At 35.9% G+C, this 26,678-nt stretch overlaps 1 protein-coding gene across 2 annotated transcripts in view; it reads left to right on the forward strand.

The window, feature by feature from the left end:
- The window catches only part of LOC150107655 (vesicle-associated membrane protein 3-like), a 112,599-nt gene that overhangs the window by 38,094 nt on the left and 47,827 nt on the right, over window positions 1–26,678 (forward strand). Inside the window, exon 3 of one of the 2 annotated variants that reach the window (XM_090391987.1) lies at window positions 24,941–25,019. In XM_090391987.1, coding sequence (XP_090248113.1) covers window positions 24,941–25,019 — 79 coding nt within the window. Of the gene's footprint in view, window positions 1–24,940; window positions 25,020–25,765; window positions 25,845–26,678 lie in introns of both variants that reach the window. The other variant, XM_090391986.1, reaches the window with a different exon arrangement.

Below are 26,678 nucleotides of genomic sequence, written 5' to 3' on the forward strand. Positions count from 1 at the left end.
AAAAAGAATCAAATAACTGTTGACCATTTCTTGACACGGCTGTCACCCGCCTTTCAGATGGATCATTATCTTTTTCTATTTACAGAAAGCCTACACACACACACAGGAAGATACCTACATAAACAATCACACCATCATCCAGTCCAACAGTACGGCATTAAAAACACTTACACACAGAGCCAGAGCCATTTGTTCTAACGATACAGCTCTGACCACTGAACTCCAATACCTGCGCCATACGTTCTTAGCCAACGGCTACAATCCCTACAAAATGGATAAAATACTGCATAGGCCCATTACTCTGCCCTCCCCTAATACACAAGAATACAACATGACCATTTCTATTCCCTATATCAGAGGTACATCGGAAAAGATAGCCAAAGTTTTGTTGAAACATGGCCTACGCATCACTTTCAAACCTCATGTCAATGTTCACTGATCTTCCTATTATGGGCAAACAGGAAGATCAGTGAACATCCACCTGGAAGAACATGAAAGATACATTCGCTACTATTACTATGGCAAGTCGGGACTGGCAGACCATGCTTTGGACACTCCGTCACACAAGATTAGATGGAGAAAAACGAATGTGCTATTTAGAAGTCGTTATAGATCTGAAAGATTATTTTTTGAGTCAGCAATGGCTTTGAAGAATTCTCCCAACCTTAACAAATATGGTTGCATTAATTTGCCAAAAATTTGGGAGACGGTTATCCTAAGAAAAACTCCTGGATAACTGCTTTTTTTTTTTTTTTTTTTCATTAGAGGGCGCCAAAAATTGGACTTTAGATCTTTTGTCTTTTGCAATTATATTGTTTCACTCACTCACTGTCGCATTTACTAGTGTGTTGTGCTCTGATGATGCTGAGTTGAAAATCAGCGAAATATAAGCGTTAATAAAACATCTTTGTTGATAAAAGTGTTTGTGGTGGTGTTAATACCGTGAAAAATAAGTCATGAAGTTACTAGGGGTGTGCCGCAGGGTTCTGTTCTTGGACCACTGCTATCTAATTTGTTCATTAATGATATGGGAAACGATTTGAGAGGAACTGTTCATTTATTTGCTGATGATGCAAAGTTAGGTAGAGCAATAGTGAATGCATATGTTGTCAAAATTTTGCGGGATGATTTGGATAGATTGGTAGTCTGGGTTAATGAGAATGGATGTCAGTTTAATGTAGCAAAGTGTAAGGTTATGCATTTTGTGGTGAAAAAATTAGCAGTATATCACATTGGTGGAACTGTACTTCAGGAGGTTGATGAAGCCAGAGATTTGGGTGTATTGGTGGATATGGAGTTGAAGTTTTGGGGGCGCATAGCAAAAGTGGCTAAATCAGCTCATCAGATCACTTGGTTACTGAAGAATACTTTGACGAGCAGAGATAAGCAAATTATTGTTCCTCTTTATCGAGCCTTGATAAGACCCCCCATCTGTGTCCAGATCTGGGTCCCTGGGTTTCTTCTTGGTGGGGAGGAGGTAGAGAGGATCCAGAGGCGAGTGACCAAGAATTCTTACGAGAACCTTACGAGAACAGGTTGAAGATCTGTGGGTTTACAGAAATTGGTTGATAGGTGGAAAAGGGGTGATATGATTGAGACATTCAAATTACTGAAGGGTTTTTACAAGATTGATTCAGAGGAAATTTTTCTTAACAGGTCTGGTGATGGGAGAACTAGGGGCCATCCATGGAAACTGAGCAAGGGTGTTAGAACTAGGGTTTTTTTTTACTTAGAGAGTAGTGAATGAGTGGAATAAGCTGCCAGAGTTTGTTATACTTAAAAGAATAACATCGTCCACATAAAGCAAAGAGCTGAGATTAACATCTCCAATTTTGATATCAGGTTTAATACCACTTTCCTTCATAACGTGATCCATATAGATAATGAATAACAGAGGGGGATAATGTACCTCCTTGTCTCACACTAGGTTTAACATTAAACAATCTTCCTGCTTCAGTTCTAACTGCTGACTTACAACTCAAATAAAGACTACAAGGGTGATCTGAAAAGTTCTTGGCCTTGACCATAGATGGCAACACTATTGGCATGATTTTTTTTTTCTATGTTGGTACATCTGTCATAAGCATGCATATGAAATTACAAATCATAAGTTTAGTTTAATCCTTTATCCAAGTGTGTGTAAACAAAGTTTGCACCTGAAAGTATCTTCAGGACTGGGGTAAAGTGGTACAACACTGGGCATCTCCTTGCAAAGGTGGAGCAAGATACCAACATTCCTATCTCAGTATCTCCCATAATGCAAAACACATCTCCTTGCGAATATGTATAATGTTATGCATTAAGGGAAGGGCCACTACCCATAAATCCAGAGTAATTTAATAAAAAGGTGGCACACCGTTTGGCAGCTCCTGTAGGAGGAGATGACCTTGCTAATGCTTCTGCCTTGGTATCTCCACTTGGGCCTGGCTCCCACCGAAGAGACCTCAATGAAGGTCGAAACTAGTCTGGGTAGTGGCCTTTCCCTTAATGCATAACATTATACATATCTTGCAAGGAGATGTGTTTTGCATTATGGGAGATACCGAGATAGGAGTGTTGGTAGCTTGCTCCACCTTTGCAAGGAGTTGCCCGGTGTTGTACCACTTTACCCCAGTCCTGAAGATACTTTCAGGCACAAACTTTGTTTGCACACACTTGGATAAAGGATTAAACTAAATTTATTATAGTCTGACCAAGTGAAAAATAAACTTTCGAAATTACAAATCATTCTATCAAGTAGTTTGTTTTATACAGCTGTCTGAAGCAAAAGTGTTGTCTTGTATCCCTTGAAATGGATTAAATTGAGTATTGTGCGGTTATAAAATTCATTGTAAAAGAAAGTTTAACACCAAAAAAAATTCATTCGAAGTTTATGGGCACTCTTCTCTTTCCTTTTCAACAATTAAGAAATGGGCTGCCGAGTTTAAATGTGACTGTACCAGCCTTGAAGATAATCCATGTGAAGGACGTCCAAAAAGTGGAACAATACCAGAAATCATTGATCAAGTGTACGATATGGTATTGTATGATTGGCGAGTCAAATTGCGTGAAATTGCTGAGACTATAGGCATTTCAAAAGAACGTGTAGGATATATTTTGCATGAAGAATTACAAATGAAGAAGCTTTACACAAGATGGGTGCTGCGCTTGCTCACAGCAGATCAAAAACGCACTCGCATGAAAATCTCTGAACAGTGCTCGGAGCATTTTAACAAGAATAAAACTGATTTTGGAATATTATTCTGATCTTTTAACCAGACTAGACAAACAAAATTCATGAGAAAAGACCCCGTTTGCAGAAGGGAAAAAAAACATCTTTCATCAGGACAATGCACCTACACACAAAGGTATTTTAGCAATGGGAAAATTAAGGGATCTGCACCATGAATTGTTGCAACATCCACCCTATTCTCCAAATTTTGCTCCCTCTGACTTCTGTCTCTTCTCAAAAGTAAAACTCTTTCTTGCTGGTAAGAGTTTTTCTTCAAATCATGCAGTGATTGTTGCTGTAGAGGTGTATTTTGCAGATTTTACTGAGAACCACTACAGGAATGGGATAATGGTGCTGGAGTATCACTAGAATAAATGTATTAGGCTTAAGGGAAAAATATGTTGAAAAATAAAAATTCTTTTGAAATTATAAATTTGTTTGTTTATTTTTCATTGTTTGGCTGAGAAAACTACCCTTATAAGTATCGCTTGATATAATGCCCCATTGACCATTTTGTAGCATTTTGAATAGCTTTTCACTTGGCATCTTGTCATATGCCTTTTCTAGATCTACAAAACTTAAATACAGATCTTTGTTGTCTTGTCAGATGTCATCTCCTTCCAGGAGGTTGACTACCATGAGCTTTTACCATGTATGGTTTTGTGCTTCTCTTTTACATTCTTCATAGGACAAAAAAAGTTCAGTCCTTAATATTTCTCATCTAATCTGTACTTTGTCTTCTTCTTTTTCCTTGTATCATTCCTTCTAGAAGTGTTTTTCAGGTATTCATGCCTTAGTATGTGACCAAGGTAGGTGATCTTCTTTTCTTAATAGTTCTCAACAGAGTCCTATCTTCTCCAATCATCTCTAATATTTCTAAATTAGTTTTTTTGGCAGTCCATGGGACTCTAAGAATTCTTCTGAGGATCCTCAAAGGCTTTTAGTTTATTTTCACAATATTTTGATGTTGTTTATTATTTTAACGGTATAATAGAACACAGAAACTAAGTAAATAATTAATTTATTAACTTGATGCTGATATTTCGCTGGTGTTATAACCAGCATCTTCAGAGCACAAAAATACTGTTTGTCACAATACGCGAGACTAAAACAACATGGTGTACTAAAACAAAATTGTAACAGCAACACAAAGACTAGAGTCCTGATTTTGACGCCCTCCATGGAGGGCGCCAAAATCAGGACTCATATTATTCAACTACTCATATAATCTCATATAATCAGGACTCATATTATTCAACACAAAGACTAGAGTCCTGATTTTGGCGCCCTCCATGGAGGGCGCCAAAATCAGGACTCTAGTCTTTGTGTTGCTGCTACAATTTTGTTTTAGTCTCGCGTATTGTGACAAACAGTGTTTTTGTGCTCTGAAGATGCTGGTTATAACACCAGCGAAATATCAGCATCAAGTTAATAAATTAATTATTTACTTAGTTTCTGTGTTCTATTATACCGTTAAAATAATAAACAACATGTTCGACGAACACAAGTCTGTCCACACATATTTTGATGTTGTCCAGGTTTCTGCTCCATATAGCAGTGTTGACCATACGTAGCATTTGGACAGCCTAATTCTTGTTTTTGTGTGAATTTCCCTTCCAGTTAGAATGCTTTTCATGCTAATTGAAGGTTGATCTAGCAATTTGTATTGTTAATATTTCCTTATCATACTTTCCATTCTCTGTAATTAGTTGACCCAAATATATATAACTCTCTACTTTATCTAATGCATTTCCTCTGATCTTAATATTTATATCGGATATTTTCAGTTTTTCTCTTGTTAAGTTTTGGTTTTTTTGAAGTTGAAATTAAGTCATATTTTTCACTTAGTTTCAGCATCTCTTCTAGTAGGTTTGAAGATCTTTTTTATTTTCAGCTAGCAGTACTGTATTGTCTGCATATCTTAAGTTGTTTATATTCCTGTCTCCTATGCTGACTCCTTTAAATTCTTCTAATTACTGGAAGATATTTTTAGTATAGAGGGTAAACAATATAGGAGAAGAACACAGCCTTGTCTGACACCCTTCTTTACTGGGAATTCCTCCGAGGTTTTCTCCTGATATTTTTATTGAGGCCATTTGCTCCCAATATAGATTTATCAGTAATCTGATATCTTTACCATCTACTCCTAATTTTCTGATGCATTTGATTAGTTGTTCATGTTGTATATTGTCAAAGGCCTTTGTGTAGTCAATAAAACATAAGTACACGTGTTTCTGCTTTTCCAGATATCTTTCTATAATAGTTCTAATGTTGAAGATTCCTTCTCTGGTTCCTTTATTTTCCTGAAAACCAGATTGATTATTTCCAATTTGATTTTATATTTCTTTCTTTCTAGGATGATATATGACGTAACTTTTGACGTAACTATCTGACTGATCAGACTGATTGTTCTGTACTCTTCACATTTGATTGTCTTCGATTTTTTAGGTATTGGTAGGAATGTCAAGTGCTTAAAATCTTTTGGCAGGTGTCCAGTTTCATATATTTTGTTACATATCAGTAAGTGATCTTATAGCCTTATCATCTAAAGCCTTTAGATATTCTGCTATAATTCCATCCATTCCTGGGGTTTTTCCTGGTTTCAGTTTCCCAATGGCATTTGTTACTTCCCAGGTAAAAATAGTAGCCCCCCCTTTAAATCTTCTTGCATCCGCTTATCTATTCTATCATAATTGTAGAGTTCCTTTGAATACTCTACCCATCTATCCCTTATTTTGTCATTCTCCATTAGGATATTTCCACTGGTATCGTCAATGCAATGAGAACCTATCCTTTTGCCAGATTTGCTAGTTAGCTCCCTAACGTTTTCATGAAGTTCTCTGATTTTGTGCTTTTTCTCCAAAAGTTCAGTTTCCTTGCATTTGTTGTTGAGCCATAGTTCTTTTGCAATCCTACATTCTTTCCTGATCTCTTTGTTTAAGTTCTTTTATTTAGGATGATTTTTGTGTTTCTTTCTTTTCTCCATCATTTTCAGTGTCTTGTCATTCATCCAGGGTTTACTCATCTTCTTCTCAAATTTGGGAATTGTTTTATTGCCTTTTTTATGCCCTCTTTAAATTTCTGCCATCTATTCTCAATCTCATCTTTAGGATAAGGATACTTGGTGGAATCAGGAACATTAGCAGCAGTGGATTGTGTCAGTTCCTTTAAAAATTTATCTTGTATTTCTTGATTTTTTTAAGGGAGCCAAGATCATATTATTCTATGTTTATAGGTTTCATTGTTTCTTTAATTTTATTGCTGGTTTATTTTATTGGATCAGACCACAGTGTTGTGGTCTGATCCAATATCAGCCTCTGGATATGTTTTAGCTCGTAAGATTCCAGAATCTTTTATTAATCATTATCTAGTCAATCTGGTTCCGACAGCTGTCTCTGCGACTTTTCATGTGTAAAGTCTTGTAGGAGGGTGGCTAAATAAAGTATTTGTTATTACAGATTGTTTTCTTCACAGAACTGTATTAATCTTTCTCCTCTTGGATTTCTATGTCCCAGGCCCTGGTTTCCCATGCAGGAAGAGATCTTTTCTGAGCCTACTTTAGCATTTAGATCCCCTATAACGATAGGTATGTCATCTGATTTAGTGTTAAGTGCATTTTGAATGCCTTCATAGAAACATTCTACATCTTCATCTGGGTAATCAGAAGTAGGTGCATATATTTGGACAATAAAAATATTAAAAGGTTAAGCTGCAATTTTTAATGCAATTATCCTATCACTTATGGGCCAAAATCCAAGTAAGGATTGCGCAATCTTATTTTTTAGTACAAATGCCACTCCATTCCTATGACTGTCTCCACATGAGTATATATAATTGAATGGCTCTTTCTGTTTATTTTTCCACTATTAGTCCATTTCACTGATACTAGCAATGTCAATTTTCATTGCTTCAAGTTCTTGTATAAGGTTATCTAACTTCCCAGCTTCATATAAGGTCCTTACATTCCAAGTTGCAAGCCTTAAGAGAAGATTCTTGGTGTTCAGATGTGAAGGATCAGGAGATACCCTCCCTGGAGGGTTTAAGGTATCTTCATCATATGCTATTTTCATAGTATCTGTCTTACGTTCCCCAGCTTCTTTCTCTTCTTCTTCATTGTAATGTTTCCAAGAGACAAAAGTTGCAGAGGGTCCAACCTTGTCTCTATTGCTTAAATCTGACATTTTTCTCTGTTTCATGGTTTATTACGGAAGGTTACATGGTGAGGTTACTGTCTCTTCCACTGTGATTGGCCATATCTCTGTTTTATCTCAGAGTGGTCCTGGACTATGTCACATTTGTCAAATTAAAATTTGGTCACCTGCTAACTCTACCATTCTAGTCTTCAAGTGCAACAAGGAGGAGACGTTCTCCTTCACTACAGCATAAAATGCTTATATCCTTAGTTTTGCATGCCAGTCGAGGCATGGTCCTAGGGTTTGGCCACTGGTGCACTCTACCAGCTACTTGGAACCATAAGTGAGAATTGCATTAGCAATGGGGACCAATTCCACCCACCCACCAAATATTTTCATGCAACTGCTGAGCAGGCAGAGGTGCTCAGTTATGGACAGTAGTGCTACCCCTACTGCCCATACCTTAAACCCCCCCACCCTTTAGATCTTTGTTATATTCCCATGATTTCTTAATAATTTGTCATAAAGTGAAAATCTTATCCTGACAGCCTCTATTTGGCTGAATCCAGTTTGTTCTTCACTAAGCTTTTCTTCCACAATCCTTCTCAACTGTTTCTCAAGTATACTTGCGTAAATCGTACCAGGAACACTCGGTAGAGAATTACCTCTGTAATTCTCGCATTCAGTTCTATTTCCCTTTTTATATACGGGTACTATGAGAGTTCTACTCCAATCATCCGAAATTCGTTCCTCTGTCCATGCCTTCTAAACTATGCAGTGCAGCCACTGTAAGACTTTTATACCACCATACTTGAGCATTTCTTGTTGAATATCATCTACGCCTGCTGCCTTTCTACATTTCAGGCCTTTGATAGCTTTTTCTACTTCAAGTATGAATATGTATTGACTGCATGCCTGGGCAGTGTTTTTTTACCACTGTGCTGTCATCACTGCTTGTTTCATTTAGCAATTTTTTGAAGTAATTACTCTATGCAAGGATATCTTTTTTTCTCCAGTTTTCCTGTCACCCTTATCTCTAATTCCTTTTATAGTGCTCTTTCCTCCATTTCTGAGCTTCAACAACCTCCAGAATATCCTGCCACCTTCTTGATATTTATTTTCTATGTTCTTACCAAAGTCTTCCCATGACTTTTGTTTAGCTAGTTTTACACAGTGTTTAGCTTTCTTAGATTTGTCTCTGTATTTTCTAAGAGCACAAGCTGACATATCTAGGAACTTTTGATATGCTTTCTTCTTTTCCTTCACTGCCTCTTTAACTTCCTGTGTCCACCATGGAGTTCTGATTTTTCTATCCTTGTAGACAACTTCACCACATGCCTCTCTGGCTGAATCAATTAGTGTTTTCTTCAGGGCTTGCAACTGAATCTCCAAGGTTTGGTTCCTGTTCTTAAACTCTTTCATTTTTTTTCTTGAATAATGTTTGTATTTTAATCTACAGTTGACATCTGAGAGCTGCTCAACTTTGATTTGCTTTAAAACTTTCTTACATGTTCTTTTCAATTTTATTCTGCTCATGACTAAATAGTGATCACTTCCAATTTAAAATCCTCTGTACACTCTAGTGTCCTGCACCAGGGAGGAAACATCACTATCGACAATAACATAGTCAATGAGACATTACTTATTCCTTGCCTCTTCTCTCCATGTGAATTTGTGCATATTTTTATGTTGGAACATTGTGTTAGTAATAATCAGTCCATTTCCTGAGCGGAAATATAATAGGTATTTGCCATTATTATTATTAGCTTTGCTCTTCTCTCCAAATTTTCCTAAAATATTTTTATATGTCTGACAATCATTTCCTACTCTGCTATTTAGATCCACAAGAAGGACCAACTTTTCCTTTTTCATTGTGTCAGTTGCTTTCTCTAAAGCTTCAAAAAAATTCCTCCACTTCTACCTTAGTAGAACCTTCTGTGGGACCATAGATACAAATGTCTTATTTTAGGCCCATGTTTTGAAAATACTATATAAGAATTTTGTTACATAGTGAAGAATAAGGCATGCACCAGGATATTCACCATAGGATTCAGTATTCCTGAATAGTAAGGGTGTCTCAGAAGCTTGAAGTAAATTTGGCTGATGTAGACACTTGTGGTTCAGGATTTTGATTAATTTTAACAGTATAGGTGAGAACACAGACTGATAAGAAAATAACTATTTATTAACTTATTGCTGATATTTTGCTGGTATTCTATCCAGCAAAAAAAAAAAATTAAAACAGAGAAAACGTACATAGAACACTTAAAAAAAGCTAGCTATCAACACAGTCACTCTTAGTGCATTTAAATAGCCACCACCCAAAAATTCACTTTATAATGAAACTGTAAGCTAATGACTGTCTGCCCTTCCTGGATACACTAATCACACATCTTCCGGATGGTTTCTTATCATTTTAGGTTTATAGAAAACCAACACATATAGGGAGATATTTACACAAACAATCACACCATCACCCATCTTAAGGTATTTTAAAAACACTAACCCACAGAGCTAGAGCAATTTGTTCCAATGACAGTTCTCTCACTGCTGAACTTGCTCACTTACATCACACCTTCTTAGCCAATGGCTATAATCCCAATAAAATAGACAAAATACTAAATGCTCCCCAGAAATCCCCCTCCCCACTGTCTACCACAGACTATGGCAAAACTGTCACCATCCCATACATTCAAGGCACATCTGAAGAGATATCTGGAATGCTTAAGAAACATCAGCTACACTATTTAAACCATATGTCAAATTGCCAACTGTCATCCATTCACCCAAGGACAGAATCTCTTCATCACATCCAGGAGTCTACGAAGTGTCCTGTTCATGTGATTGAGCCTACTATAGACAGACTGGAAGAACTGTGGACATCTGCCTCAGTGAACTTAAAAAATACATCCAGCTCCTGCACACAGGATCAATTGAAAAAAACAAACAAAGTACTGCACAGAAGTTCTTGTAAGTCAGGAAGATTGTTCTTGGAATCAGTAGAAGCCCTGAAACATACTCCAAACCTCAAGTATAAATTTGCCAAAGATTTGAGAGACAGTTATCTTAAGGCCTAATTAATACCTGCTTTCCTTCTCCCCCCCCCCCCCGATATAGATGGTGCCTAATTAGGATTTTAATCTTTGTTGTACGTTACAATTGTTCAAACTAGTCCCATTGTTATACTGCTGGATTGTTGTTGTTCCGTGTACTGTAACAAACCATTTTTGTGCTCTGAAGATGCTGGATAGAATACCAGCGAAATATCAGCAATAAGTTAATAAATAGTTATTTCTTATCAGTCTGTGTTCTTATCTATACCGTTAAAATTAATCACCATGTACGATGAACACATAAGCCTTTCTACATGTTTTCTGATTCAGGAGTGTGAGGGACTGAAGTTATGTACAACCCCAAGCGCCACAGGTTCTTCCAGCAGGCATTTGCAGACCTGTCCTTGAGGTCTTCCAGCATGCAGTTTGTTAGGGAGAGACTTTCAGCTATGATGAAGTCCTTCCAAAACTGAAGAACATTGAAGTTGTCGCTGTCCTTGGCCTCGGTGATTTGGTTCATACTCCTCTTCATGTAATTGGCTTTAAAGACCTTGATTATCCCCTGGTCAGTGGGTAGATAAGGGAGGTAACATTGGGGAGAGGGGTGGGAAGACCATCTCTCCATCTTCATTTGCATAGTGTTCTGCATCATTTGAGTGTCCTAATGTATTTTCCAGTACAAGGAGTACTGGAAAATACATTAGGACACTCAAACTTGTACTGGATATGCCTTTTCTCTAGATATGCCTTGACTTTGGAGGATGAAGCACTAGTGGAACCAATTCAGCAAGAGGTTCTTTGTCATCCAGTCTTTTGCATTCCACATCCTATAGGCAGTATATTCTTCTTACATTCTAAGAGCTCTTGGGTTCAGCTGATGGAAAATTAGGCGTCTTTGTCATGTAGTCTGTTGCATTACTTCCAACTAGCATGTCCTGATCTCATGTTGCCTTGAATCTGGGCCTTCTTCTGTTCAACAGCTTTATAAGTGTACTGAGGCATATTCATCCAGAATAATGCTATCTTATTGCCATTGAAACCTTGTTCAGGTTTATATCTCTTTGTTCTCAAACTTCTTCAGTTGTGCAGGATGAGCCTTAGCAGTCTTATTATCAGCTGAAGCAGACTCACCCATAATCTTTGCATTACAAAGTGAATAAAGCCTTTTCAATTTCTTGAACCACCTTTTACTGGCAGGCAGTGCAAGTGGTTTCTGTGGTGCTGCAAGTACAGGGGTATTTCTGCTAGGCCCTTGTTATAAAGTACAAGGGCTTTAGCAGAATTATGCCAATGTTCACAGGAAAGATTTTCTTGTGCTAGTCTTCAATCCAAAAGATTCTACATTTTTAACATCACTTTGTCACATTCATAAGTTGCACACTGCTTTTGTGATCAGTTTTATATCTGATCTTGTTTCCTTATGTATCAGTACTTTCATTGATATCAAACATACTATTCAATATCAAGGGTATATGAGCCCTTTTCAATATTTATAAGAATTTGTACTTTCTCTTTCAAAGTCATCACTTTCTTGGCCCTTTTTAGCTTTTGTCTGTCACCAGATGCACGTCATTTAGAATCCGTGGGTATTCACATAAGCATAATAATATTTTAAGCACAAGTAGCCTAACACAGACAAGTCACAGGCCATCCTACTCGGATGACACTCTATGCGAGATTGAAGATGTATGATTTCGCAACTGCCAATGCAAAAACATTGATCCATGAATTTGAACTAACTGCACAGACAGTTCTAGATGCAAATCAAAACCCGATACTGATTCAGTTTCAGATGTAATTGAATGATTATTTCCTTTCTAAAATGTAATTGAATTGATCCTAGAATGCTGAATGAGTGTTAGTTGTTGTATGCAGCACTCATTTTCTGATGTCTTACCAAAATTTTAAAACACAAAGGTCATTAAATTTATAGGTTATGACTATCATGGAATTTTTCAGCTTTGATTCTTACTCTTTACATCATGCTCTCAGCCCTTGTAGTGTTTATTGGTGCTCAAGACAGCTTTGCAAGTTGGTAAATTCATAATTATTCCTTCCAATGCCAACCCATTGATTTCATATAGCAAAGTTATTATCCACATAGCTTGGTGAATGTTGCCATCCTGTGTGAGCAGAACACACAAAAAAAATTACTTAAAATGAAAGTAAGAAAAAAAAAAGTGAAAAATTGCAGAATTAAACTGAGGTTTTTTCCTTTAAACTTAATGTTCCAGTTAGAGCTGTGATTAGATATTTTAAAAACTGAACCAGACTATCCTTCACAAAAATGACAGAAAAATTTTTTTTTCCTGTTTTTTAAACCCAAAATAAAAATGCATTTACAAGAGTTGTACCTTTTCAGTTGTAATTTGGAATGTTTTTTTAATGTTCTGCATTACTTCAGGGTATAAGATTCAAGTTCAGTTAATGACATGATATTAAAAAGGTCACAAAATTCATAGACAAGTAAAATTGGTCCAAGTGCAGTTGGAGAAGGTTTCCGGATCCCTCAGATGTTTTGTTGCAAAAACACAATACTTCTGCTTTTTAAGAAAGAAAATTTTAAAATAATTCAAATTAATTAGATTTAATTTTATAACTGTTTGCATGCTTGATAGTACCAAATGACTGATTTTTTTTTAATTCTGTTTCAAAGTGACCCCAGTTTTTCTGTCAAGTTGTGGTATGAGTGAATATGAAATATGCTTTAATCTTAGAATTAAGACTAATGGGCACACTTTTACATTGATCATTCATAATACTGATATTTTTAGGAAGGATAATTACAACATACAAGGTAAAGTAATTAAAAAAAAATAATAATACTTCCAATCTCTCACCAGAGTCAAATTGGGATTATTAGGGAACAGTCTTCATATAGATACATGTCACAAGCACTAAATTGGATAATTTAACATCAGCTACCATGATCAGCATAATTGAAATTACCAAAACGAAAGATGAGATGCTTTTAAATGATGAATACTGTGTTATATTCAGGTGGTAATAATTAAGGAAGGATGGAGAATTGACTAGTGGCTTGTTTGTGCCTAATGTCTCACAGAAATCTATTAAGAAAGAAGTGGAGGAATTTTTCTAAGCATTCGAGAAGGCATCTGACCAAAAGCTGGTCCTTGTTGGAGATCTACATAGTATTCAGAAATGAATTTTGGATGTATAGAAACATTTGGGAAAATTTAGAGAAAAGAGTGAAACTAATGTTAAGTACCTGGTGGCTTTCTGTTCAGGGCATGGAATAGTTGATTAATGATAATGTTCCACTATAAAGATGTTTATAATTTCAGAGTTGTGTATGGTGGAGCAGTTTCAAGGAGGCAGAGGGTTACAAGTGGGGTCCCACAGGGCTCAGAACTAGGACCTATATTGTTTAACCTTTATATCAGTGACATTGCAAGGGGATATTCAGTTGTTTGCAGATGATGCGAAGCTGGGAAGGATTATTAGTAATAGTGCAGATGTGGTAGCCCTGCAAGAGGATTTAAATAAGCTAGATAGATGGGCAAATGAATGGGGGTATCGGTTTAATGCAGCAAAATGTATGGTCTTGAGGTTTTGGACACATTGATGGGATGCTGCATGCTCTATGGGAGGAGTTATACTAGAGTAAGTAGGGGAGACGAGATCTGGGGTTGATTGATAGAAACCTGAAGTTTATGGGACATATTGCAAAGGTGGTGAAGGTGACACAGAGGATTGCTGCAATTATGAGAAGGACACTGACCTGCAGAGATAGAGGGTTATCATTCCGTTGTATAAGTCTCTGATCAGACCACACTTGGACTATTGTTCTCAGATTTGGTCCCCAGGATTTGAAGGGGATAAATTAACTGTGGGAAGGGTACAAAGACGGATGACAAAGATGGTTTCAGGACTGTACAAGGATAGTTATGAGGATAGGCTGAGGGAATGTGGACTGCAGTTTGGTGGATAGAAGGAGAAGTGATATGATTGAGACTTTTAAACTGTTGAGAGGTGGTTACAGGGTTGACACTGGGGAGTTCTTTTGCTTGGTTGAACAGCGGGAAGGAGTGATGACAAGAGGCCATCCCTGGAAGTTACGAAAAGAAACTGTGAGCAAGAGGGTAAGGAATGGTTTCTTTGCGTGGAGGGTGGTTGAATCGTGGATTGCATTGCCTGATGGAGTGGTGGGAGCGAGAAAGGTCAATGAGTTTAAAGAGTGGTATGATAGACTTTGTGTTTCTTAGGGGGGGATCTCCCCTCGATGATTCTTGACAGACTTTATGTTCTTAGGAAGGACCTCCCACGATGAGTCTTTTGACTCCATGGAGGCCTGAATAATAATATTGCTTTGGATGGAAGAGAAGACAAGTAATTAGAGTCTCATTGACTGTGTTATTGTTGATAGCAATAACTTCACATTGGTTCAAGACACAAGTATATATGGAGGATGTGAATATGTGCATGTTTTTAGAAAATGAATTTAAAAACAAGAACCAGACCTTGGGGATTCAGTGGTGGATGCTGCAGAAAACATTGAGATTTGTGGTGAATTTGTGTGTAAAGATAGAAAAATCAGAACTCCACCGTGGATGCTCAAGGAACCTCAATATATTGAGATTCCTATTAAGTAATTCACATGTGCTCTGAGAAAAATATAAGAAAGTGAAGTAGTATGTAAAAGTGATTAAGAGGTTTTGGTGATCATTAAAAAAGCTTAGAAATGGAGGAAATGAGATGATAAAAGTAAAATGAAAACTGAAGATATTCTATATATCTGGAGTAATTACCATAAAAAAAAATAGCTAAGAATGCAATCAAGAGTACATATATTATTAATTTACATTGCTGCACAGAAAGTATGGTCAGAAGGTTGAACTCCAGATGATTAGAATAGAACCCTCATACCCATCTATAAAAAGAGAAATAATGTGAGAATTAGAAGAATTTTCATACTGAGTGTTCTTGGTAAGATTTATGCAGTCATACTTAGGAAGAGAAAGTGTTAAAGGGAAACTTGACTAACAAGCTGGGTTCAGACGAAATAGAGGCTGGTTAACAGTCATAAGTTCAAAACAAATAGTTTGGGTATTGGAATATAATAAGGATCTGTATTGTATATCTGGAAAAGGCATATGGCAAAGTGCCAAATGAAATCATCATGTTTAATACAGATATAGTCTTCATGATCTGTTCTAATATCACATTTAATCTAATCGCCTCTTTTGTGGCCTTCTCTTCCCATTTGGTTTATATTTTAATTGTTCAGGTTATCGGGTGTTGGCCATTCAGTTACATGTGCTATCCAATTTTGTTTATATTTGTTTAGTTTTTTCTTCTATTGATTTAATTTTAGTTCTTTTAAGGTATCTTTGTTCCTTTTTTTTTTTTGTTTATTTTGCAGCTCTTCTCATGAATTTCATTTCACTTGTTTTTTATTTTTTATCTTTTTGTTTATTGTCCAAATTTCACTGCTATATAATAATGTAGGTATTACTAAAATATTGTATATTTTCAGGTATGTTTCTTTTTGTACAATATTCAGATTGAGTATTCTATTTATCAGGCCTATAACCTATAAAAAAAAGTTTTTAATTTTGCCTTTTTCTGTTTCATATGATATTTCACATCCAAGATAGATGAAAATATTTATCTGTTCAATTATTTCATTATTAACTGTTGTACTTGTAACTGGAGGTTGTCCACAAAATGCCATTGTTTTAGTTGATTTATGGATATTTTTTTTCTTAACTGTTCTACTGTAATGTTTAAATTACATACAGAAAAACCTTGCTTAATGCGAATTCAATATGCACAATAATCAGTTAACGTGATTTTTTTTTTTTTTATGGTGTGCGAAATTTTTTGTCACCAATCTGCAGCGAGTGGTGGCAGTGCTGTGGCTGGCAACACTTGGCAGTTGACTCAAAGCTTTTGTCTCAAGCATACGTGCAAACACTGTTCTTTTGCTCAGTAACTTTTCCTTCATTTTACTTTAATTTAGATACCTATAAAGCTTTATTGTATTCAACTCCTGATGTGGAAAAGAGAAGAAAAGTAATTACGTTAGAGGAGAAGCTGGAAGTTATTAAGAGACATGAAAGTTGTGCTAGTAATACAATGATTGTGCGAGACCTGGGATACAGCGAGTCTACTGTATTAAATAAGAGCAAAGAACAAGGAAAACTTGCTTCTGCTTCTTTAAGCATGCAGATCACACAAATAGAAGCCATTTAATGATCGAGACAGAATGCCTTCTATTACTCTGGATTGAGGATTGTAACCAAAAAAGAATACCTCTTAGTACAAGCAATATTCAGACAAAAGCTTTCAATATTTTTACATCATTGAAAAGAGACTAAATTTCAAGAGGAATGTGAAAGCTTTACTTAGAGTTCAGGATGGTTTGACCATTTTAAAAATCCAACTGGACTGCATAAAGTAAGAATAACTGGGGAATCTGCTAGTATTGATAAAGATTCTGTGGCCAAGTTTCCTGAATAATTGCACAGGATAATTCAGGAGGGTGATTATGATGATCACCAAATATTCAACATCGACGAAACTGGTCTCTTTGGAAATGTATGCCAACAGAAACTTTCCTAGCTAAAACTGAAGCATTTCAAACAGGATACAAAGTATCTAAAGATCGTCTTATTCTTTTATTAGCAAACAATGCAGAAGGAGACTTTACACTCCAGCCTATGTTATTTATTGTGTGCAAAATCCAAGATCATTAAGAGGATATAACCAATAAATACTGCCAATAATTTGGAAATCAAATAAGAAGGCTTGGGTGATAAACTCTTTTTAAGGAGTGGTTCATCTGTTATTTTTGTCTTTCAGTCGTAGACTACTGCAAGAAAAATAAGCTTACCTTTAAAGTCCTTTTGTTATTGGATAATGCTCCTGGTCATCCTAGGGGGCTTGCCTATCTTAATGAAAATGTGAAGATTGTTTTTTTTTTTTTTTTGAAGGTCCATCTGCTGAAGTAAAAAACTTCTTTACTTCAGCAGATGGACCAGGGGATCATTTGCACAATGAGGTAAGACCTTCTTCGTTTAAAGCATACTACCTTCATAGAACCTTTGCCCAGGCCCTTGAAGCAATAAGTAAAGAAGATGCAATTTCTTTACCTGAGTTTTGTAAAAAAAAATAACATATCGAGCAAGCAGTAGAAAATATTCATTTAGCATGGGAGGAAGTCACTGCCAGCAATATGAGAGCCGTGTGGCAGGTCTTACCTCATTGTGCAAATGATTTCATTGGTTTTAATAACCCAGCTGATAATATTATTGGAGAAATCAGCCCAGTTGGGAAAAAAATTGGATTTAATGAATTGGATAATAAAGATGTGAGAAACTTGCTTGATTCCCATTCAGAACAGTTAAGCAAGAATGTTACGACTAAGATGCTAACTTCAAAAGAACTTGAGCTAGTTTTCAATCATATTGAACATGCTAAGGAAATTTTCTTTTATGCTGATCCTGATATGGAGAAAAGCTTCAAAGTCTGCTGAAATCTTAATGACAAGATGAAAAGTTGAGCTACTTTTTTACAAAAAAATTAAGTAATCAAATGTTTAGACATTAAATAAAATTTTAGGTAATTGATTTTTATTAACTTGGATGATTTTATCCTCTAATATAGCTTATAATTTTTTTAAATTTACTCTCACTGATGGATGAATTATTATTAAATGTTCATTGTATTCGCTTAGTGCTCATTATTGATGGATTACTTAATTGTGTTAAGCGAGGTTTTCCTGTATTGCTCTTTTTAAAGTGTCTTCTTTAGCTGATATTATCTGATCATCTGCAAATGACATTTATTTTATTACTCCAGGAGGTTTCTAATTAGTATTTCATTAATATAAATATTAAAAAGTGTTGGAGATAGAGGACATCCCTATCTCACTTGCTTGGTTTATAAATTGTTTTTCAGACATTTTCATTTATTTTTATTTAATTATCTTTTGTATATAATATATATATTCAGTATTGCCTGTGACAAAATATTAGGTATACTTATTCTTTGTAATATATCAAACAATATCTTTTTACTTCATCAAATGCTTTTTCATAATCCATGTGTAGAGGCTTAAGTGCTATGAGGACATCATGTTGGAGGCTTAATGGATTTTTTACAACACTCAGAAAGGATTTAAGACAGAATTTAATACTTCCTATATTTCGTCCTAGTCACTAGGACATCTATGGGGATTACAAAAACAACTAATGTAACATTAACACAAATATCATACAATACTAAGCCCAACCACATGGGTGACACTAAAGTCTATCTAGGTGGAACGCCCTCTAAGGGCGGTTGTAGCTGGCCTGGAATGTAAGGTGGGACCTCTGGTGATGAGTGTTTCCCAAATCTTCGGAAGCTTAATGCAACCATATTTATTAAGATTTGGTTGATTTCTGAGAGCTGCTGCTGCTCTCTCTTTCTTGAATTTGCTGTGGTGGAGCATGGTGGTTTTCTTCCATGATACCCTGTGGATGGTGTCCAAGACATGGTCAGCCAAGCCTGAATGACCATAGTTGTGTTTACAGATGTAAGACTTTTGTTCCTCCAGGCAGATGGATGCTGATCTGCCTGTCTGTCCAAAGTATGCCAGCTTACGGGAACAGGGTACTTTGTAAACTCCAGGCAGAGAGAGAGAGGGGAGGGAGCTGATCTTTCGTAGAACGGATAAGGGTAGCAAGTTTGCGGTCGGGCTTATATGTTATGTGTAGGTTGTACTTTTTTTAGAATCTTGGCTATTTTTTCGGATGTGCCACGGATGTAGGGTATGGTGATGGCATTTTTAAAATCTTGTTGACGAGAAGGATGGGGAATGGGGGAGGAACTGATTATTTTTTTGATACTGTGATCACTGTAGCCATTGGAGAGGAAAGTGCTGTGTATGTGGTTAAGCTCAGTAGTGAGGGCGGTTCCACCGGAACAAAGATTGTGGGCTCTCTTGGTAAGAGTTTTAATAATGCCATATTGTTGAGAGGGGTGGTGGTGGTGGGAAAGTTTGTGAATGTATCTGCCTGTGTGTGGGGGTTTTCTGTATACAGTGAAGGCAAGTGTATCATTAGGCAGGTGTGTAACTAAGGTGTCTAGGAAGGATAAACAGTTGTTCTTTTCCTTTTCCATAGTAAACTGGATTCTTGGATGTAGGCTATTGAGATGACTGAGGAAGGAGTCTAACGTGTCTGGGCCATGAGGCCAAATAGAGAACACATCATCTACATATCTTAGCCAGATAGAAGGTTTGAGTGGGGCTGAGTCTATGGCTCGTTTTTCGAAATCTTCCATATAGAAATTGGCGAGAGGGGGGAACCCATGGCGGTTCCCTCTATCTGCTTGTAGATTTTGTTCTTCCAAGAAAAATACCCAGAGTTAATGGCAAAGGAAAAGAGATCTAAGATGTCAGACGGAAAAACGTTTTCTAAGAGAGATAAGGTGTCAGTTAAGGGAATATTGGTAAACAAAGAGGAGATATCAAAGCTTACCAATATGTCTGAGTTATTCAAGGTTAAATTTTCTATGAGGGCTTTAAAGTGGGTCGAGTTTTTTATATAGGAAGTGGACCTTCCAGTGGCAGGGGATCAGAGAGTTGGCCAGTTGTTTAGACAGTCTGTAGCAAGGTGCATTGGTGGCATCTACTATAGGTCTGAGTGGGGAATTGGGTTTGTGGATTTTTGGTAAGCCGTATATTCGGGATGACGGGAGTGGAAAGGTTTAAGTTTTTTCGTGATGTCAGGAGACCAGGAAGATACTTTTTTAAGTAAGATTTTTAATTTCTTAACTTGTGTTTTTGTGGGGTCGTGTTCTAGCTGGATGCAGGTAGTGCGACCGCGGAGGATAATATTCATTTTACGATTGTATTCATTGGTATTAACAACGACTGTGGCATTACCCTTATCCGCTCTGGTGATGACGATACTTTTTTCTTTCCGTAATTTCAGGAGAGTAATTTATTCATACGATAAATTACTTTTTGGAGGCAAAGAATGAGCGAGGATGTTGGCTGCGTCAAGTCTGATGTTGTTGGCTATCAGTTCCTCCCCCATTCTCCGTCCTTCTCGTCAACAAGATTTTAAAAATGCCATCGCCATACCCTACATTCGTGGCACATCCAAAAAATAACCAAGATTCTAAAAAAGTACAACCTACACACAGCATATAAGCCCCACCGCAAACTTGCTACCCTTATCCCTTCTATGAAAGATCAGCTCCCTCCTCTCTCTCTCTCTCTCTGCCTGGAGTTTACAAAGTACCCTGTTCCTGTAAGCTGGGGTACTTTGGATAGACAGCAGATCAGCATCCATCTGCCTGGAGGAACACAAGTCTTACATCTGTAAACACAATTATGGTCATTCAGGCTTGGCTGACCATGTCTTGGACACCATCCACAGGATATTGTGGAAGAAAACCACCATTCTCCACAGCAAATTCAAGAAAGAGAGAGCAGCACTCAGAAATCAACCAAATCTTAATAAATACGGTTGCATTAAGCTTCTGAAGATTTGGGAAACACTCATCACCAGACGTGTCCCACCTTACATTCCAGGCCAGCTACAACCGCCCTTAGAGGGTGCTCCACCTAGATAGGACTTTAGTGTCACCCACGTGGTTGGGCTTAGTATTGTATGATATTTGTGTTAATGTTACATTAGTTGTTTTTGTAATCCCTGTAGATGTTCTAGTGACTAGGACGAAATATAGGAAGTAGTAAATTCTGTTTTAATCCTTTCTGAGTGTTCTAAAAAATCCATTAAGCCTCCAACGTGCTTTTTCATGATCTGTAAACAAAAGGTGAGTTTCTAAATTAAATTCTCTTTTCTCTGTAAATAGTACAAAAGACTGTGAATCTATCATAGTGTCCTTTACTAAATTCATTTTGATGTTCTAATATTTTTTCACTATATATTTTGTAACGTGTTTGGTAATTAGCAGGTTTTCTTTTATCTGCTTTTTTAAATATAGGTATTACTATACTTGTATTCCATTCTATTGTTATTTGTCCATTTATATATATTTTATTTAAAAATATCAGCTATATAAAAAGGTCCCTTAACTCACTAGTTTTGTTTCCTCCTTTTTAGCTTGCTTACTTGCTTGCTAGTGTTCTCATTGTGCAGCAATAGCTATTCTAAAAACTCGTTACTAATGTGCATGTCCATTACCAAGATTCAAAGTGTAAGTCTAGCGACAATATGGAAACTATTAGCACAGTGCACATATGTTGTAATATGCATGACATGAGAATACTACTATGAAAAAAAAAAACACAATAATATACATGCAATTTTTGTATAAATTCCTAAGAACATTCCTCTTAGATATGTTCTTGACTAATTAAATACATCTTAAATCTTTTCCATCACCACCGGTTAACCACATGGTGGTATCTGGTAATACTAACATATACAATTATGTTATTAAATGCGAACACATACATATATTTTTAAAGATGACTTTATCCATTAACATAAACCTTTTTTGATTTTATTATATATATATATATATATATATATATATATATAATACTGTTCAGAAATGGACATACCGTATATTATCGCGTATAATGCAAGAAATTTATGGTTAAAATTTCTGGTCTAAAGTTAGGGGTTCGCATTATATACGGATCTTAAAAAATATAACATCTTATTAGACTGGCACGCACACAATATATACTACCTAATGCCTATGCAACCAAATCTACTTGACCCACTCACATTTGGCGACTGAGCGTGCATCATATCTGCACATAAAGCCCGTTAATGTAAGTAGTGCTAATATCTCGCCCCCTTGGTGGGATATTAGCACAGTTATATCGGTTTAACCACAGTTCATTTTAAATATTAATCGTTACACAAACCTAGCCTGAAAATGAGCCAACAAAAATGTAAACGTTCATCTTTTGAAACAGGATTTAAATTGCGTGTCGTGCAGTTTGCAGAAGAACATAATAACAGTGTTGCTATGAGAGAATTTGGTGTAGTAGAGAGTAATATTAGACTTTGGGGGTAAGCAAAAAGTGTCTTGAAAAAATCCCCAAAATGAAACGTGCCCATCATGGATATGTAAGCATCCTTTCCAGAACTCAAAGAAGAGCTAAATGAATGGATTTTGATGCACTGACAAGATGGCATTATACGTTTTTGAGCTCTACAACTCAAGAATGGTAAATTCAAGGACACACCAGGTATTTAATCTTTTCTTACTTTGCCTGGGTGGTGCAACAGATTTATGGAATGCGAAGCATTAACATTACGACACCGAACAAAAATTGTGCAGAAGTTACCAAAGCAGCTTGAAGAAAAAGTGGACTCCTTCCATAAATTTATCATAAAATTTCGGAAGTGTCACGGATATGAACTTTCCCAAATAGGCAATATGGGTGAGATGCCCATGCATTTTGATATGCCTGGGAATTGAGCAGTAAACTCAGTTGGTGAAAAGAGTGTCCTCATAAAAACAATGGGACATGAAAAAATGCATTTTACCATTGTTCTAGCATGCATGGCAGACGGAACCAAATTAAAGCCGACAGTGATATTTAAAAGGAAGACAATTCCGAAGCATATGAAATTTCAACCAGGTGTCTTTGTTCGCGCCAATCAGAAAGGTTGGATGGATGAAGAAGGTGTACAATTGTGTCTGGATCAGGTATGGAACATCCAGGTAGCTTGTTATGTCAACAAAACATGCTAGTCTTGGATATGTTCCGGGCACATTTAACGGAGGCAAGCAAAGAGAAAGCATGAGCTACGTATACAGACCTAGCATTCATACCGGGTGGTTTAACTTCCATTTTGTAGCCGCTTGATTAAGCTGTTTAAAGATCACTTTAAATGGCTTCTTTAAATAAAGAAGCTTGGGATTCCATACCATCTGAAATGATTTAATGCTCATTTCTTAAATGTGGAATAAGTAATTCATTGGATGGATCCAAAGATATATGAAAACGAGGATGATGCACAACAAAATGGAGAGCATGATGACAATGATGCAATGTCTACAGATGAATTTATAAATGAAATGCTTGATGACTCAAAATATAAAGAAGAATTTAAAGTATTTTGACATTTTGTTTTAAAATATTTCTTTCTTAATTCGTATTGTTTTATTTATAATGTTAGGGAACAAGATTAACAGATTGCATTATATGTGGACATGACATTTTAGGGCTAGTTTTCAAACAAAATTTCTAGTTCGCATTATACGTGGATTGCATTATACGCGAAAATATACGGTAAGTAAAATAATTGTGACATTTTTACAAGTGGATCAAGGTGCAGGTAATCTGAGACCAAGTGCAGACCTTTTCCATGTTACTTCATTTCTCTAGTAACAGGTGGTAGTCTCATACTATACAATGAAATTCATCTATCACTTACAGACGCATCCATAATTATTACTGGGATTTGAACTTGCTTCCCCATTAGTTGAAGATTAGCAATGCTGTCAACTGCCATTTATATTTTTGCCTTTCCATATTTGAAATTTCCAATGGCTTTTTTCTCTATTTCCATTTTGAAGTATACTTATGATTGCATTCCTCTTAGATATGTTCTATTAGTGCTTTTTGGCTCTTACTACCTCAGTTAATTTTTCAGAGTAATTTATAATTTCAGAATGTTATCTCCAGTTTTCATATCACCATTGTCTGATTTGTATATTCTTTTCTCCAGTTATTTCTAATCTGCTACTTTTTTTTCCCCCTCTCCAAAATATTGTTATACTGACATAATATGAGACAATTATATCTTCATGATATTTATCTTTTGGGCATGCTTTCCGAAATTTTCCTAAGACTTGTTTATGTTCTGTTACACACATAGCCTTTCTATATTTTCCTGTATATTCTCTAATAGTGCATTCTGACTTGCCAACCAGGAATGTTATTGACTTATTTTTTATCAGCTGCTTTGACTTCCTGTGGCCATCATAGAATTCTTAATTTTCTATCCTTGGAGGCAATTTCATGTGTCCCTGTCCTCCACAGTTAAATATCAGTGTTTTCTCCATATTTTGCTGCTTCGTCTAAGCTCTGCTTATTGTTTTCAGACTTCTTGCCCCCCCCCCCCCCAACCCAGTAATGTGTACATTTGGATGCAAGTTCACATTTGAGAATTGACTAAAGTTCATTTATCTAACACCGTCAAAAATTTACACTTTCAAATTTTCAATCTTCTGCAAGAAAGTAGTTTATAGCCATATGTTGAAAGGATGCCTAGAATTACATCAGTATGACTGCTCTCAAAAATCATTGGTGATGGTTTTTGAGAGCATGCTGACTGCATGGACTAAATGGTTCCCACCATCTTAGCAGAAGTGTTTGCCTTGCCTTTTGTTTTTACTACATTAGTGCAAGGTAAATTTTTATATATTAGTTTTTGTTTTTATTTTTTTATTTTATTTTTTTGGGGGGCCCAATATGTACATCTGTTTTGTGTGTACTAATTTTCTTTAGTTACTTTTATTTATATAATTTTATTCCATCAAATCCATTGAAGTTATGAAAAAAATCAGGAAAACCACTTTTATTACTGCTGTAGGTGGTGGGAATTATGCGTGTCAATGTAGACAAGGTTCTGGAACGAGATCAGAAGCTATCCGATCTGGATGACCGTGCAGGTGAGCACTCATCTACCTACCATGTTCAGGGTTGAATTCAGCCAAAATGCTTGGCAGGGAAGTGATTGATAGTTTAATTTTATTACAGCAGTAGTTTTTCATAATTACATACACAAGCAAAAAATAAACGTGTCCAAAAAAAAAAAAAAAGCTTATAATCATGGGTTAGAAAGTCATATAAATGATACTGTTTCCAGAAAGAAATTGATCATGAATTGGTAGGTGAAGTCCTTCTTTTATTGTTAAATACTGCTGATAAATCTAGTTAACTCTTTTAATACTTTCCTCATAAACAGAATTGACTTTGAGACTGAAGCAGCATTTGTCTTATTTATCCATGTGTTAATATACAGGATTGACTAAAAATGGTTAAATTGTGTAACCACTTCCTTATTCATAAGCTATCAACATACTTTTTAATGAAATTTATGGTTGCATTTGCCAGATATAATAGGCTTCAACATATATTTATAACCCAAACTTTGTCACAAGTCATTTTAGTCATGCAAAGATGATCATATTCTAGAAATTCCTGTCCACACTTGAATCTGAAAATTGAGGCAACTCGTAAAACACTGGATTATAAAATTGCAATATACAAATAAGCATCTTTATTGACAGTTATTATAAAGTTTGCCCTGCCTTGCTATTGGTGGAATTCTGTCCTGTCAATTAAATACTAATTTTGCTATTTTTCTTTTGTTTTGTTGCTGCATTTTTGGATTGGTGACCACATCCTTGACTAGGTTGTGGATATCATGCGTACCAATGTGGAGAAAGTATTGGAACGAGATCAGAAGTTGTCTGAATTGGATGATCGTGCAGGTAATATTTTCAATTTTTATGATATATTCTAATGCTGTTCTGTTCTTTATAGTGGCTGTTTGCAATTCTTTTTTTTATATAATTTAGTAAATCATAAATAGTTTAAGTTCTTCATTTGAATATTTGATTGAAATTAATTTTGATAGCTTTTTGTTATTAATATTGATGTCAATATTCACGAGTAGTTTATAGTGTTTAATTGCATATTTTTCTGAGTTATGAAGAGTTATGGTTTGAAATAAAGTTTTTGAAATATTACATTAAGTATCAATTAATGTTAGAGTCTACAGGGCCATGGTTCTGAATTTTATATCACTACTGAACTCGGCGAAAAATTGAAGTATATGTATTTAGAAGTTATTTGCAATAATTTTTATATTAGTTGCATAAATCCATGAAGTATATAAAAAAAAATATAATGAGTGGAAAGTTGCATTCCAAATACAACTGGCAGTTCATCACCTTCTTACACATCTGGTGGATAATTTAAATTTTCTATCCATTCATGTAAGCTACCCTGTTTCATATCTCATGCGTGACATTGTCGTTCAAAGATCTTACAGCTCTCTCCTTGTTGATTCTTAGTGTACACTTGAAACTGCTTCATCATAGAAGAAATTATCTTACTTTCAATCTTTTTCTTTCATTAATTCATTCTTAATTCTGTTTACCCTCTTTCAGTGATCTGGCTGTTTCCTTGTAACTTGTGTTGGTCCATGTCTGAGGTGTACAGTAGTTTGGGAATGAATGGTAATGAGTTTGTCTTGTACATTTCAAATGGAGACTGTTTATTGAATAGTAATTGTGAAGTTTTAACCTCCACTGTCTGTGCAT

The sequence above is a fragment of the Typopeltis vanoorti genome, chromosome 4, assembly GCF_054136105.1.
Source record: "Typopeltis vanoorti isolate ZY-2024b chromosome 4, IOZ_Tvanoo_1.0, whole genome shotgun sequence".
NCBI classification, from domain to species: domain Eukaryota; kingdom Metazoa; phylum Arthropoda; class Arachnida; order Uropygi; family Thelyphonidae; genus Typopeltis; species Typopeltis vanoorti.